The 15,375-nt window shown below is 43.9% G+C and overlaps 1 protein-coding gene across 2 annotated transcripts in view; it reads left to right on the top strand.

The window, feature by feature from the left end:
- LOC110536539 (zinc finger CCHC domain-containing protein 2) overlaps window positions 1-15,375 on the top strand; it is a 76,759-nt gene that overhangs the window by 16,974 nt on the left and 44,410 nt on the right. For both annotated transcript variants that reach the window (XM_036934746.1, XM_036934745.1), the window contains exon 3: window positions 1,394-1,464. In XM_036934746.1, coding sequence (XP_036790641.1) covers window positions 1,394-1,464 — 71 coding nt within the window. The remainder of the gene's footprint in view (window positions 1-1,393; window positions 1,465-15,375) is intronic.

The raw sequence follows: 15,375 nt of genomic DNA, 5'->3' as shown, positions 1-15,375 counted from the left end.
AGTGGAGGCTGTTATAGCAGCAAAGGGGAGGACCAACTCCATATTAATGGCCATGATTTTGGAATGAGATGTTTGACGAGCAGGTATCCACATACTTTTGGTCATGTAGTGTATATGGAATCAGGAACAACATTACTTTGTATTTTATAACATTTTTATTTTTCCCCACCTCACCGAAACCGAACAGTGACCCCAAACCCGCAATACGTACCGAACGGTTTGGTGAACCGTTAAACCCCCTAATAGGAATTAGATAGGAATTAGAGGTCGACCAATTAATCGGAATGGCCAGTTAATTAGGGCCGATTTCAAGTTTTCATAACAATCAGAAATCTGTATTTTTGGCCTCCGATTTAAATAAACAAAATAATAATTATACCTTTATTTAACTAGGCAAGTCAGTTAAGAACAAATTCTTATTTTCTAAGACAGCCTAGGAACGGTGGGTTAACTGCTTTGTTTAGGGGCAGAATGACAGATTTTCACCTTGTCAGCTCGGGGGATCCAATCTTGCAACCTTACAGTTAACTAGTCCAACATAATAACGACCTGCCTCTCTCTAGTTGCACTCCACAAGGAGACTGCCTGTTACGCGAATGCAGTAAGCCAAGGTAAGTTGCTAGCTAGCATTAAACTTATCTTATAGAAAACAATCAATCATAATCACTAGTTAACTACACATGGTTGATGATATTACTAGATATTATCTAGTGTGTCCTGCGTTGCATACAATCTGACTGAGCATACACAAACATTCATTCAAACAGCACTTTTGTGCGTTTTGCCAGCAGCTCTTCGTTGTGCGTCAAGCATTGCGCTGTTTATGACTTCAAGCCTATCAACTCCCGAGATGAGGCTGGTGTAACCTGCTTCGATGGTGGCTGTTGTCGTTGTGTTGCTGGTTCGAGCCAAGGGAGGAGCGAGGAGAGGGACGGAAGCTATACTGTTACACTGGCAATACTAAAGTGCCTAAAGAACATCCAATAGTCAAAGGTTCATGAAATACAAATGGTATAGAGGGAAATAGTCCTATAATTCCTAAAATAACTACAACCTAAAACTTCTTACCTGGGAATATTGAAGACTCATGTTAAAAGGAACTGAAACGTTAGCTTTCTTACATGGCACATATTGCACTTTTACTTTCTTCTCCAACACTTTGTTTTTGCATTATTTAAACCAAATTGACCATGTTCCATTATTTACTTGATTTTATTGATGTATTATATTAAGTTAAAATAAGTGTTCATTCAGTATTGTTGTAATTGTCATTATTACAAATAAATGTAAAAAAATCGTCCTCCAATAATCGGTATCGGCGTTGAAAAAATCCTAATCGGTCGACCTCTAATAGGAATGTATGTGTTAATCCTCTTCCCTCTACTCCTTACAGCTGTACATATAGAGAAGATTGTACTGAAGGGGATGTCACAGAGCAGGACAGACAGGGAATACAATTTTGAGGTATGTTTTCAGTCTTCACACACTTTCGCTTCTCTTGACATTAAATGAAATGGTGTATAATTGAGCCAGCTCGTGGACACACAAGTGATTATAAATGAGTCAACAGTTGAAATAAAATCAAATAAAATGTTAAACATGGTAAGCAGATGTTAATGCGAGCGTAGCGAAATGCTTGTGCTTCTATTTCTGACAGTGCAGTATCATAACCGCCATCGATAAAAGACAGTACTGTGCAGCCATCTTCATCGACCTGGCCAAGGCTTTCGACTCTGTCAATCACCACATTCTTATCGGCAGACTCAACAGCCTTGGTTTCTCAAATGACTGCCTCGCCTGGTTCACCAACTACTTCTCAGATAGAGTTCAGTGTGTCAAATCGGAGGGCCTGTTGTATGGACCTCTGGCAGTCTCTATGGGGGTGGGTTCAATTCTCGGGCCGACTCTTTTCTCTGTATATATCAACGATGTCGCTCTTGCTGCGGGTGATTCCCTGATCCACCTCTACGCAGGCACCAACATTCTGTATACAGTGGGGCAAAAAAGTATTTAGTCAGCCACCAATTGTGCAAGTTCTCCCACTTAAAAAGATGAGAGAGGCCTGTAATTTTCATCATAGGTAAACTTCAACTATGACAGACAAAATGAGAAAAAAAAATCCAGAAAATCACATTGTCGGATTTTTTAATGAATTTATTTGCAAATTATGGTGGAAAATAAGTATTTGGTCAATAACAAAAGTTTATCTCAATACTTTGGTATATACATTTTCTTATGTTAAAATGTTATATACAGCCTCCTATGTAGATACAGTGGGGCAGATACAGTGAACTTGAACGACCTATTTTCCACCATAATTTGCAAATAAATTCATTAAAAATCCTATGCAGATGTACGAGCAGGCTACTACTATTCCCCATCATTTATCTGTGCAATTTTGACGGACAACTAGCTGAAAAAGTTTGAGAGGGTTTATCTACTGTTCCCTCATTAGATTTTATCTGTGACTGTGAAGTTCCCAAATGTAAGAGGACTCCCGTGGTATTTACATATTTACAGAAATACATTCAGGTGTATTTTGTGGCTTTTGGTGAATGTGTTCTAATGATCTGAAGTCACGCTGTTGCTACTTCCTGTAAAAACACAATCCAGTTCAAAGTGAATGATGGCAGGTCCTACTGCCTGTAAACACACAGTCCAGTTCAAAGTGAATGATGACAGGCCCTACTGCCTGTAAACACACAGTCCAGTTCAAAGTGAATGATGACAGGCCCTACTGCCTGTAAACACACAGTCCAGTTCAAAGTGAATGATGACAGGCCCTACTTCCTGTAAACACACAGTCCAGTTCAAAGTGAATGATGGCAGGCCCTACTGCCTATAAACACACAGTCCAGTTCAAAGTGAATGATGACAGGCCCTACTTCCTGTAAACACACAGTCCAGTTCAAAGTGAATGATGACAGGCCCTACTGCCTGTAAACACACAGTCCAGTTCAAAGTGAATGATGACAGGTCCTACTGCCTGTAAACACACAGTCCAGTTCAAAGTGAATGATGGCAGGCCCTACTGCCTGTAAACACACAGTCCAGTTCAAAGTGAATGATGGCAGGCCCTACTGCCTGTAAACACACAGTCCAGTTCAAAGTGAATGATGGCAGGCCCTACTGCCTATAAACACACAGTCCAGTTCAACGTGAATGATGACAGGCCCTACTGCCTATAAACACACAGTCCAGTTCAACGTGAATGATGGCAGGTCCTACTGCCTGTAAACACACAGTCCAGTTCAAAGTGAATGATGGCAGGCCCTACTGCCTGTAAACACACAGTCCAGTTCAAAGTGAATGATGACAGGCCCTACTGCCTATAAACACACAGTCCAGTTCAACGTGAATGATGGCAGGTCCTACTGCCTGTAAACACACAGTCCAGTTCAAAGTGAATGATGGCAGGCCCTACTGCCTGTAAACACACAGTCCAGTTCAAAGTGAATGATGGCAGGCCCTACTGCCTATAAACACACAGTCCAGTTCATAGTGAATGATGGCAGGCCCTACTGCCTGTAAACACACAGTCCAGTTCAAAGTGAATGATGACAGGCCCTACTGCCTATAAACACACAGTCCAGTTCATAGTGAATGATGGCAGGCCCAACTGCCTGTAAACACACAGTCCAGTTCAAAGTGAATGATGGCAGGCCCTACTGCCTATAAACACACAGTCCAGTTCATAGTGAATGATGGCAGGTCCTACTGACTGTAAACACACAGTCCAGTTCAAAGTGAATGATGACAGGCCCTACTTCCTGTAAACACACAGTCCAGTTCAAAGAGAATGATGGCAGGCCCTACTGCCTGTAAACACACAGTCCAGTTCAAAGTGAATGATGACAGGCCATACTGCCTGTAAACACACAGTCCAGTTCATAGTGAATGATGACAGGCCCTACTGCCTGTAAACACACAGTCCAGTTCAAAGTGAATGATGGCAGGCCCGTGTGGCGAATGACTTATTTGCATATAGGCCTACTGTAGCTCTGATTTGCTATGGCTCACCGGTCTGCATTGGCTCCGTTCCTGGACAAGACAGATGTTGTCACGCCTGCTCCCGCTCCTCCCCCCTGACCCCGTCATGTGCATCAGCGATTATTGGACTCACCTGGACTCACCTCTGTCATTACCTTCCCCATATCTGTCTGGTTCCCCGCTCTGTTCCCTGCTTCTGCATTGATTGTCGTATTTCCTTGTTTCCCTGTGTGCTGACTCTGTTCCTGTCCGGTAACCTGTCTGTTCCTCATTAAATGTTCAACTCCCCGTACCTGCTTCTCATCTCCAGCATCGGTCCTTACAATATGTTTTTATTAGGGTTTAGTTGCTGCGTTGTCTATTAATTGTCTAAACGCACGGCCGCTTTCCCTCTCTATATTGCTATAGAATTTTCACAAATGCTCAAGTATATGTGATTCCCAAACATTCTAGGAATTTATAATCATGTGAAAATAAGCATATCTAGTGTTAAGAACAAATTCTTATTTTCAATAACAGCCTACCGGGGAACAGTGGGTTAACTGCCTTGTTCAGGGGCAGAACAACATGTTTACCTTGTCAGCTCGGGGATTCGATCTAGCAACCTTTCGGTTACTGGTCCAACGCTCTAACCACTGCCGCCCCATATCTAAGTGCTCGCTTGTCCGAAAATGAAAAAATTAAATAAAGTGTCATATTCTTCCTGAGGGTGTATATGAACAGATTTTAATAAGATTTTATGTTGCTAAAACGCTGTGAGTTCCACTTTAAGCTCTCACACCTCCACTGGTTTCCCTTTTTAGTCTCTTTACAGGCTGGCTTAGTTAACGCTAGCACGGCCACAACAGTCAAACACTGTAATCCTAAGACCTGTCTGAATGTCACGTCCTGACCGGAGTATTCTTTGTTTTCTTTAAAACTTTTGGTTAGGTCAGGGTGTGACGTGTTTTTGTACTGTCTAGGGGTTTTGTATGTTTATGGGATTGTTAACAAGTCTAGGTGTTTATGTATGTCTATGGTTCCCTAGATTGGTTCTCAATTAGAGGCAGCTGTTTATCGTTGTCTCTGATTGGGAACCATATTTAGGCAGCCATATTCTTTGGGTATTTCGTGGGTTATTGTCTATGTGATGTTGCATGTTTGCACTCAGTTTTGATAGCGGTCACAGGTCGTCTTGTTATTCTGTTTGTTTGTTTAGTGTACTTTGTGTTTTTCGTCTTTCATTTAAAAAAAAATATGTATTCACATCGCGCTGCGCTTTGGTCTCCTCACGACGACGATCGTGACACTGGAGCTAACACTGTGTAAACCGTACAGCCTAACACCTGTAGAGGACACATTTGTTGTTTGTGTGTGTGTGTGTGTGTGTGTGTGTGTGGTGGGTTCCTCAAGTTCCAAATCTTAATTTGTCATATGTACGGGATACACATGGTATACACCCGTCCAACGAAATGCTTTCTCTGTGTTTTCCATTAGCGCCTGCCGTCGGCTATTCATTTTCAACTACAGGCTACATTTTACACTTCGTAGTAAAGCTGCAATATGTAAATTTACGGGCGACCTGACAAAATTCACATAGAAATGTGTGTAATAGATCCGTCATTCGCATCGAAAACAAGTCGGAGAAGCTGTAGACCTTGTTCTATGTGTGCTATTTCTATGCTTCCCTTTCTAAAGTTCTCTTACTTTCGGTTTTATACACCAACTTCAAACAGCTGAAAATACAATATTTTTTGTTTATAAAAGATATATTTCACAGCAGTTTAGATGGTACAATGATTCTCTACACTTTACATGTTTGTTTTGTAACATAAACTGAAAATTAAGAGAACTAATTAGAATCTTAGCAACAAGGAAATGGCGGAGCAATTTAGTAGTGCATCTTTAACGAGACTACTTGTCATTTAAAGGTTTCAATTTGCTAGTCCCATCGAGCCCTCTCCCGCTAGAAAGAACGATATGTATCTACTAGCACACTAAGGACAGGATAGGTGCCTGGCAGTCAAATCAAATTGTATTTGTCACATGCGCCGACTACAACAAATGTAGGCAGTACCCGTGAAATGCTTTCTTTACAAACCCTGAACCGACAACGCAGTTCAAGAAATAGAGTTTAAGAAAATATTTACTAAATAAACACAAGAAAATTACATAACAATATATACAGGGGATACCGGTACCGAGTCAATGTTCGGGGGTACAGGTTAGTCGAGGTAATTTGTAGAGTGACTATGCACAAATAATAAACAGTGAGTAGCAGCAGTGGAGGGGGGGGCTGTCAATATTAATAGTCCGGGTGGCCATTTGATTAATTGCTCAGCAGACTTATCGCTCGGGGATAGAAGTTGTTAAGGAGCCTTTTGGTCCTGGACTTGGCACTCCGGTACCGCTTGCCATGCGGTAGTAGAGAGAACAGTCTGTGGCTGGGGTCTTTGACAATTTTTGGGCCTTCCTCTGGATGTCAGGAAGCTTGGCCCCAGTGATGTTTCCAGTGAATTACTTCCTAGGTTTATTTTCCTAGGAAGTCGGGGCTTGCCAGACAGTGACGCTGAAGTGAGTGACTCTCTTCTCGTCAGTCTGTGTAGCCTATCGAATCGCATCGGTGACATCATTTGCATGTGCTACTGGTAGGCCTAGGCTTTTTGGCTATTATCTGCAGATCATGTATGAAAACAGTTGATGGAGATGGTGAATAGAGCTCATTTAGCGATACATTTTGAGTCCTGGGGGGAAACCCAGGTGGGGGGGGGCACCTGGCGGGCTACTTACTATTTGGCTGGCTACTCTATATACATGTTCCTTCTCGACAACAACAATAAGAAAAAATATAAAATAAGAATGTGATATAATACAGGAAACCACATTTTTATAGTCCAATCTTCACTCCTGTTTAGGGAAGAGGCAATGTTTTTCACAAGCACAATGGCCAGTCAAAATAGGAAAAAGTTGCCAACCATCTCTATCTATTGTGATGGCTTCTGGTACATTCTAATGCCTTGTTTCCATATCCAAAAATACACAGCGAAATGATTTGAATACCTCCTAGATTAGAAAAATGTTTTGGGGTATTGAAAAGACAGAAAATACACTGAACAAAGAATATAAGCGCATCATGTAAAGTGTTGGTCCCATGTTTCAAGAGCAGAAATAAAACATCTGAGAAATTGTTCATACGCACAAAAACATGTATTTCTCTCAAATGTTGTTCACACATGTGTTTACATCCCTTGTTAGTGAGGATCATCCACCTGACAAGTGTGGCATATCAAGAAGCTGATTAAACAGCAGGATCTTTACACAGGCGCACCTTGTGCTGGGGACAATAAAAGGCCACTCTAACATTTACACAATGCCACAGATATCTCAATATCTTGAGGGAGCGTGCAATTGGCATGCTGACTGCAGGAATGTCCACCAGAGCTGTTGCCAGAGAATTTAAGCCACATTTTTTTCTACGATAAGCCGCCTCCAACGTTGTTTTAGAGAATTTGGCAGTACGTCCAACCGGCCTCACAACCACAGACCACGTGTAACCACACCAGACCAGGACCTCCACATCCGGCTTCTTCACCTGCGGTATCGTCTGAGACCAGCCACCCGGAGAGCTGATGAAATTGTGTGTTTGCACAACCGAAGAATTTCTGCATAAACTGTCAGAAACCGTCTCAGGGAAGCTCATCTGCGTGCTCGTCGTCCTCACCAGGGTCTCGACCTGACTGGAGTTTGGCATCGTAACCGACTTCAGTGGGCAAATGCCCACGCTCGATGGCCACTGGCACGCTGGAGAAATGTGCTCTTCACAGATGAATCACAGTTTCAACTGTGCCGGGCAGATGGCAGACCTCGTGTAAGGCGTTGTGTGGGCGAGCGGTTTGCTGATGTCAGCGTTGTGAACAGAATGCCCCATGGTGGGGTTATGGTATGGGCAGGCATAAGCTACGGACAACAAACACAATTGCATTTTATCGATGACAATTTGAATGCATAGAGAAACCATGACAAGATCCTGAGGCCCATTATTGTGCCATTCATCCTCCGCCATCACCTCATGTTTCAGCATGATAATACATGGCCCCATGTCGCAAGGATCTGTACACAATTCCCGGAAGCTGAAAATGTCCCAGTTCTTCCATGGCCTGCATACTCCCCAGACATGTCTCCCATTGAGCATGTTTGGGATGCTCTGGATCGTCGTGTACAACAGTGTTCCAGTTCCCTCCAATATCCAACAACTTCTCACAGCCATTGAAGAGGAGTGGGGACAACATTCCACATGTCACAATCAACAGCCTGATCAACTCTATGCATGAGGCGAATGTTGATCATACCAGATACTGACTGATTTTCTGATCCAAACTCAGCTCTACCTTTTGTTTAAGGTATCTGTGACCAACAGATGCATATCTGTATTCCCAGTCATGTGAAATCCGTAGATTTAGGGCCTAATTTATTTATAGGGCCTAACATTTTTATTTATGTTGCATTTATATTTTTGTTCACAGTGTATTGCTAGTTGTTTGGGATATCGTTTAGGCCTATAGGATCAGGACTATTTTTCTAAATAAGAGAACATTAACCCTTTTAACATCAGAACTAGAAAATAGATACATTTGTGGATTTTCCTTTTGCGGATGCTTTTTTTTCATTGTAGGATAGACCCTTGTGGTTTCTAGCTGCACCAATCAATCAAAACAGTGGAGCGTGGTCGAAACCATTCATCTTGGAGCGACGGGGGGGGGGAGCTAGGTTTCAAAATGTATTCATATCACAAGCAATTTACCATTTATAAAATGGTAATATATATTTATAAATACAGACTAGCTAGCTAAAACATAAGTGAAACTTGACAAATTATCCAATGGATTTATGATCATTTGCCGGTAAAGAAGTAGAAGAAGAAGAAGTAGAAGAAGAAGTAGAAGAAGAAGAAGAAGAAGAAGGCGCGTAACTTTGCACCCCCTATTTTGATTTGCACAGACGGCTACAGTAAAGAAAGCTGATTGGCTCAGCTCAGTCGCGACTCACGAAGAAGAAGAACTTTGTTTCTGATGAATCAACATGCTGGTAGGAAGTAACATTCAAATAAAACCCCCGGAAAGAAACGTAGACTGAAAAGTGGTAGTACGTCATCTCGTAGAGGAAACCCACGGCATTGACACGGAAAATACTTTGAATAAAAACAAGGATTGATGTATGAAATGTTATTAAAATGTTGTGCAACATCGTGGGTTTGCTATGGGCATCGTATTTCAGCAGCAACAAAAAAAAGGTCAATTTCCGCTCTTGTGGACGTTGAACGCCAGGTCTTTGTTGCCGGTATTGACTTCATTACCTCAGCAGCTGGTGCCAGCGCAGGCCAGGCCAGGGTTGGTTGCCAGTATTGACTTCATTACCTCAGCAGCTGGTGCCAGCGCAGGCCAGGCCAGGGTTGGTTGCCAGTATTGACTTCATTACCTCAGTAGCTGGTGCCAGCGCAGGCCAGGCCAGGGTTGGTTGCCAGTATTGACTTCATTACCTCAGCAGCTGGTGCCAGTGCAGGCCAGGGTTGGTTGCCAGTATTGACTTCATTACCTCAGCAGCTGGTGCCAGCGCAGGCCAGGCCAGGGTTGGTTGCCAGTATTGACTTCATTACCTCAGCAGCTGGTGCCAGCGCAGGCCAGGCCAGGGTTGGTTGCCAGTATTGACTTCATTACCTCAGCAGCTGGTGCCAGCGCAGGCCAAGCCAGGGTTGGTTGCCAGTATTGACTTCATTACCTCAGCAGCTGGTGCCAGCGCAGGCCAAGCCAGGGTTGGTTGCCAGTATTGACTTCATGACCTCCGCAGCTGGTGCCAGCCCAGGCCAGGGTTGGTTGCCAGTATTGACTTCATTACCTCCGCAGCTGGTGCCAGGCCAGGGTTTGCCAGAGAGGGGGGGGAGCAGCAGGAAAGAGGTGCTTCGCTGTGGGATTTCCTTCGTCTAGCCTGCCTGAGCCCAACGTAGAACCCCCCCATTTGCCATGCTCTGGTCCTTCATGTGATTCAGCCTCTAATGAGGGATGAGGAAACTGCTGCTGTGCTGTTTCTCACAGAGCAGGAAGCACACACTCACAGACACATTATGATTCTGCCCATGGTGTTATAGGGAAATGTTGTTGTTAAAGGGAAATGTTTTTTTTAAATGTCAGATTCATATTTATCATCTCCAGCACCACCCCAACATCAACATACAGTATGTGAAAATGGAGAGTTCCTATGTTTTGTGGAGGGGAAAAATAGAGGAAGATACAGTGCCTTAGGAATGTTTTCAGACCCCTTAACTTTTTCCACATTTTGTTAGGTTTCAGCCTTGTTCTAAAATGGATTCAATTGTTTTTCCCTCATCAATCTACACACAATAACCCATAATGACAAAGCAAACAACTTTAAAAAAAATATTTTTGCTCATTTATAAATAACACAAAAAAAATGAAATTACATTTCCATAAGTATTCAGACCCTTTACTCAGTACTTTGTCTGAGGTCCTGAGTGCTCTGGAGCAGGTTTTCATCAAGGATCTCTCTGTACTTTGCTCTTATACAGTTGAAGTCGGAAGTTTACACACACCTTAACCAAATACATTTAAACTCAGTTTTTCACAACTCCTGACATTTAATTCTAGTAACAATTCCCTGTCTTAGGTCAGTTAGGATCACCACTTTATTTTAAGAATGTGAAATGTCAGAATAATAGTAGAGAAAGATTTATTTCAGCTTTTATTTCTTTCATCACATTCCCAGTGGGTCAGAAGTTTAGATACACTCAATTAGTGTTTGGTAGCATTGCCTTTAAATTGTTTAACTTGGGTCAAACATTTCGGGTAGCCTTCCACAAGCTTCCCACAATAGGTTGGGTGAATTTTGGCCCATTCCTCCTGACAGAGCTGGTGTACCTGAGTCAGGTTTGTAGGCCTCCTTGCTCGCACATGCTTTTTCAGTTCTGCCCACACATTTTCAATAGGATTGAGGTCAGGGCTTTGTGATGGCCGCTCCAATACCTTCACTTTGTTGTCCTTAAGCCATTATGGCCAAACAGTTATATTTTTGTTTCGTCAGACCAGAGGACATTTCTCCAAAAAGTACGATATTTGTCCCCATGTGCTGTTGCAAACCGTAGTCTGGCTTTTTTTATGGCGGTTTTGGAGCAGTGGCTTCTTCCTTGCTGAGCAGCCTTTCAGGTTATGTTGATATAGGACTCGTTTTACTGTGGATATAGATACTTTGTACCGGTTTCCTCCAGCATCTTCACAAGGTCATTTGCTGTTGTTCTGGGATTGACTTGCACTTTTCACACCAAAGTACGTTCATCTCTAGGAGACAGAACGCGTCCCCTTCCTGAGTGGTATGATGGCTCTGCGGTCCCATGGTGTTTATACTTGTGTACTATTGTTTGTACAGATGAACGTGGTACCTTCAGGAATTTGGAAATTGCTCCCAAAGATGAACTAGACTTGTGGAGATGTACAACTTTCTTCTGAGGTCTTGGCTGATTTATTTTATTTTCCCATGATGTCAAGCAAAGAGGCACTGAGTTTGAATGTAGGCCTTGAAATACATCCACAGGTACACCCCCAATTGACTCAAATGATATCTTTTAGCCTATCAGAATCTTCTAAAGCCATTACATAATTTTCTGGAATTTTCCAAGCTGTTTAAAGGCACAGTCGACTTATTGTATGTAAACGTCTGAACTATTGGAATTGAGATACAGTGAATTAATCTGTCTGTAAACAATTGTTGGAAAAATGACTTGTGTCATGCACAAAGTAGATGTCCTAACCGACTTGCCAAAACTGTAGTTTGTTAACAAGAAATTTGTGGAGTGGTTGAAAAACTAGTTTTAATGACTCCAACCTAAAGTGTATGTAAACTTCCGACTTCAACTATATATAGAGAGATGTGTGGTTTTCCTAATCATGTCCAATCAAGTTGGACTCCAGTCAAGTTGTAGAAACATCTCAAGGATGATCAATGGAAACAGGATTCACCTGAACTCAGTTTTGAGTCTCATAACAAAGGGTCTGAATACTTATGTAAATAAGGTATTTCTGTGTTACATTTTTGCAAAATTTGTAAAAAAAATACAATTTTAGAATAAACCTGTAGCATAACAAAATGTGAAAAATGTCAAAGGGACTGAATACTTTGAATAATGTCCAATGACATTATCAACCAATTAGTAGACGATCAGTTGTCACGGCCGTCAAAAGAAGTGGACCAAAGTGAAGCGTGGTGAGTGCACATTTTCCTTTATATTTCAAAATGTCGCCAACAAAACAACAAACAAAAAAACAACCGTGAAGCTTACAGGGATATAGTGCCACTAACAAAGTTAACTTCCCACACTGAAGGAGGGAAAAAGGGCTACCTAAAGTATGATTCCCAATCAGAGACAACGATAGACAGCTGTCCCTGATTTGAGAACCATACCCGGCCAAAACATAGAAATACAAAATCATAGAATACAAAAACATGCCCACACCAAATCACACCCTGGCCAAACCAAATAGAGACATAAAAAGGCTCTCTAAGGTCAGGGTGTGACATCAGTAGGCATTTCGTAGGAAATGCCTCTTCATAATTGGTTAAAATCACACGATGCATGGGTTGGTGCTGGAGATTTCTAAAAAATTACATTTTTTTTGGCCAGAGCAAGGTAGTGTGTCATTGTTGTTGTGCATAAATGCCTCAACCGCATGTAACCTGTCTCGTGTAACCTGTCTCGTGTAACCTGTCTCGTGTAACCTGTCTCGTGTAACCTGTCTCGTGTAACCTGTCTCGTGTAACCTGTCTCATATCTCATGTCTCGTATAACCTGTCTCGTATATCCTGCATCGTGTAACCTGTCTCGTGTAACCTGTCTCGTATAACCTGTCTCGTGTAACCTGCCTCGTATAACCTGTCTCGTATCTCATGTCTCGTATAACCTGTCTCGTATCTCATGTCTCGTATATCCTGTCTCGTGTAACCTGTCTCGTATAACCTGTCTCATATCTCATGTCTCGTGTAACCTGTCTCGTATATCCTGCCTCGTGTAACCTGCCTCGTATAACCTGCCTCGTGTAACCTGCCTCGTGTAACCTGCCTCGTATAACCTGCCTCGTGTAACCTGCCTCGTGTAACCTGCCTCGTGTAACCTGTCTCGTGTAACCTGTCTCATATCTCATGTCTCGTGTAACCTGTCTCGTGTAACCTGCCTCGTATAACCTGCCTCGTGTAACCTGCCTCGTGTAACCTGCCTCGTATAACCTGCCTCGTGTAACCTGCCTCGTGTAACCTGCCTCGTGTAACCTGTCTCGTGTAACCTGTCTCGTGTAACCTGCCTCGTGTAACCTGTCTTGTGTAACCTGCCTCGTGTAACCTGTCTCGTGTAACCTGCCTCGTATAACCTGCCTCGTGTAACCTGTCTCGTGTAACCTGTCTCGTGTAACCTGTCTCGTGTAACCTGTCTCGTGTAACCTGTCTCGTGTAACCTGCCTCGTATAACCTGTCTCGTATAACCTGCCTCGTGTAACCTGCCTCGTATAACCTGCCTCGTGTAACCTGCCTCGTGTAACCTGTCTCGTGTAACCTGCCTCGTGTAACCTGTCTCGTGTAACCTGCCTCGTGTAACCTGCCTCGTGTAACCTGTCTCGTGTAACCTGTCTCGTGTAACCTGTCTCGTGTAACCTGTCTCGTGTAACCTGTCTCGTATAACCTGTCTCGTGTAACCTGTCTCGTATAACCTGTCTCGTGTAACCTGTCTCGTATAACCTGTCTCGTATAACCTGTCTCGTATAACCTGTCTCGTATAACCTGTCTCGTGTAACCTGTCTCGTATAACCTGTCTCGTATAACCTGTCTCGTATAACCTGCCTCGTGTAACCTGCCTCGTGTAACCTGCCTTGTGTAATCTGTCTCGACAGTCTCTTCTTTTTTAACTCCAGTGCTGACTTGTCTGCCTGCCAAAGTGACCTGGAAATTAGGAGTTTAATTTTGTTTGCTGAAATTAAATGCTTGGGTAGATTTTGAGAGTTATAATGTCTATCTAGATGATTGCTTTCTTTAGTGTGAAATCAAATGTGACGTCTGGCGTCTAAATGCCAGCTATCTAAAACGAGGGAAGACGAGGAGAATAGTCCGACCCTAGCCTCGTATAAGTGTTTTGTAGTCATAAGTAATGTGTGTAATTTTGCAGTTTGAGATGATTTAGACTTTTTATCTGGGGCAAGCTAACGGAACCGAGACCAAAGTAAGGTATGCCTGCTGGTGCTGACGGCCGGGGGGGGGGGGCAGAGAGTTTGCTGGTGCTGACGGCCGGGGGGGCCAGAGAGTTTGCTGGTGCTGACGGCCGGGGGGGGGGGGCAGAGAGTTTGCTTGCATCATCAAACCCGTCGCTCCAGTACACACAGTCAGGACCAGGAGTAGAAACAGTTGTGGCATGTCTCATCGTTATGTTGACAATACTTTTATACCACGGTCTCGTGTTTTATACGATCTATGGTCCAAGTCCTTTCAGCTGACAAAGGTAGCAAGGAAGCTGTTTGAGACTGTTTGGACGTGACCCAGACAGACCGTCTGTGCAGGCCCAGTGGAGAGAGATGGTCATGCCGGTTTTAGTCATCTCCTCATTTTCTAACCCACCCAGCCCCTGGCCAGGCCAGCTCTGATCTGTCCTGCCAACCCAACCCCTGGCCAGGCCAGCTCTGATCTATGCTGCCCACCCAACCCCTGGCCAGGCCAGCTCTGATCTATGCTGCCCACCCAGCCCCTGGCCAGGCCAGCTCTGATCTGTCCTGCCAACCCAACCCCTGGCCAGGCCAGCTCTGGTCTATGCTGCCAACCCAACCCCTGGCCAGGCCAGCTCTGATCTATGCTGCCCACCCAACCCCTGGCCAGGCCAGCTCTGATCTATGCTGCCCACCCAACCCCTGGCCCGGCCAGCTCTGATCTGTCCTGCCAACCCAGCCCCTGGACTGTGTGAACCCATCCTCTGCCTGTGCTCTGTAACAGGCAGACTCACCCCTGTAATTTGGGGTGAAATAGCTGGTCTGGTTCTGGACTTGTCGCTGGTCTGGTTCTGGACGTGTAGCTGGTCTGGTTCTGTATGTGTAGCTGGTCTGGTTCTGTACGTGTAGCTGGTCTGGTTCTGTACGTGTAGCTGGTCTGGTTCTGTACTTGTAGCTGATCTGGTTCTGGACTTGGAGCTGGTCTGGTTCTGGACGTGTAGCTGGTCTGGTTCTGGACTTGGAGCTGGTCTGGTTCTGGACGTGTAGCTGGCCTTGTTCTGGACTTGGAGCTGGTCTGGTTCTGGACTTGGAGCTGGTCTGGTTCTGGACGTGTAGCTGGTCTGGTTCTGGACTTGGCCCATGGACATGGCTGGTAAACTAA

Source organism: Oncorhynchus mykiss, chromosome 11 (genome assembly GCF_013265735.2).
Source record: "Oncorhynchus mykiss isolate Arlee chromosome 11, USDA_OmykA_1.1, whole genome shotgun sequence".
Classification (NCBI taxonomy): Eukaryota; Metazoa; Chordata; class Actinopteri; order Salmoniformes; family Salmonidae; genus Oncorhynchus; species Oncorhynchus mykiss.
The sequence above is the reverse complement of the archived record's forward strand: the minus strand, read 5'-3'. Positions and strand labels throughout refer to the sequence as shown.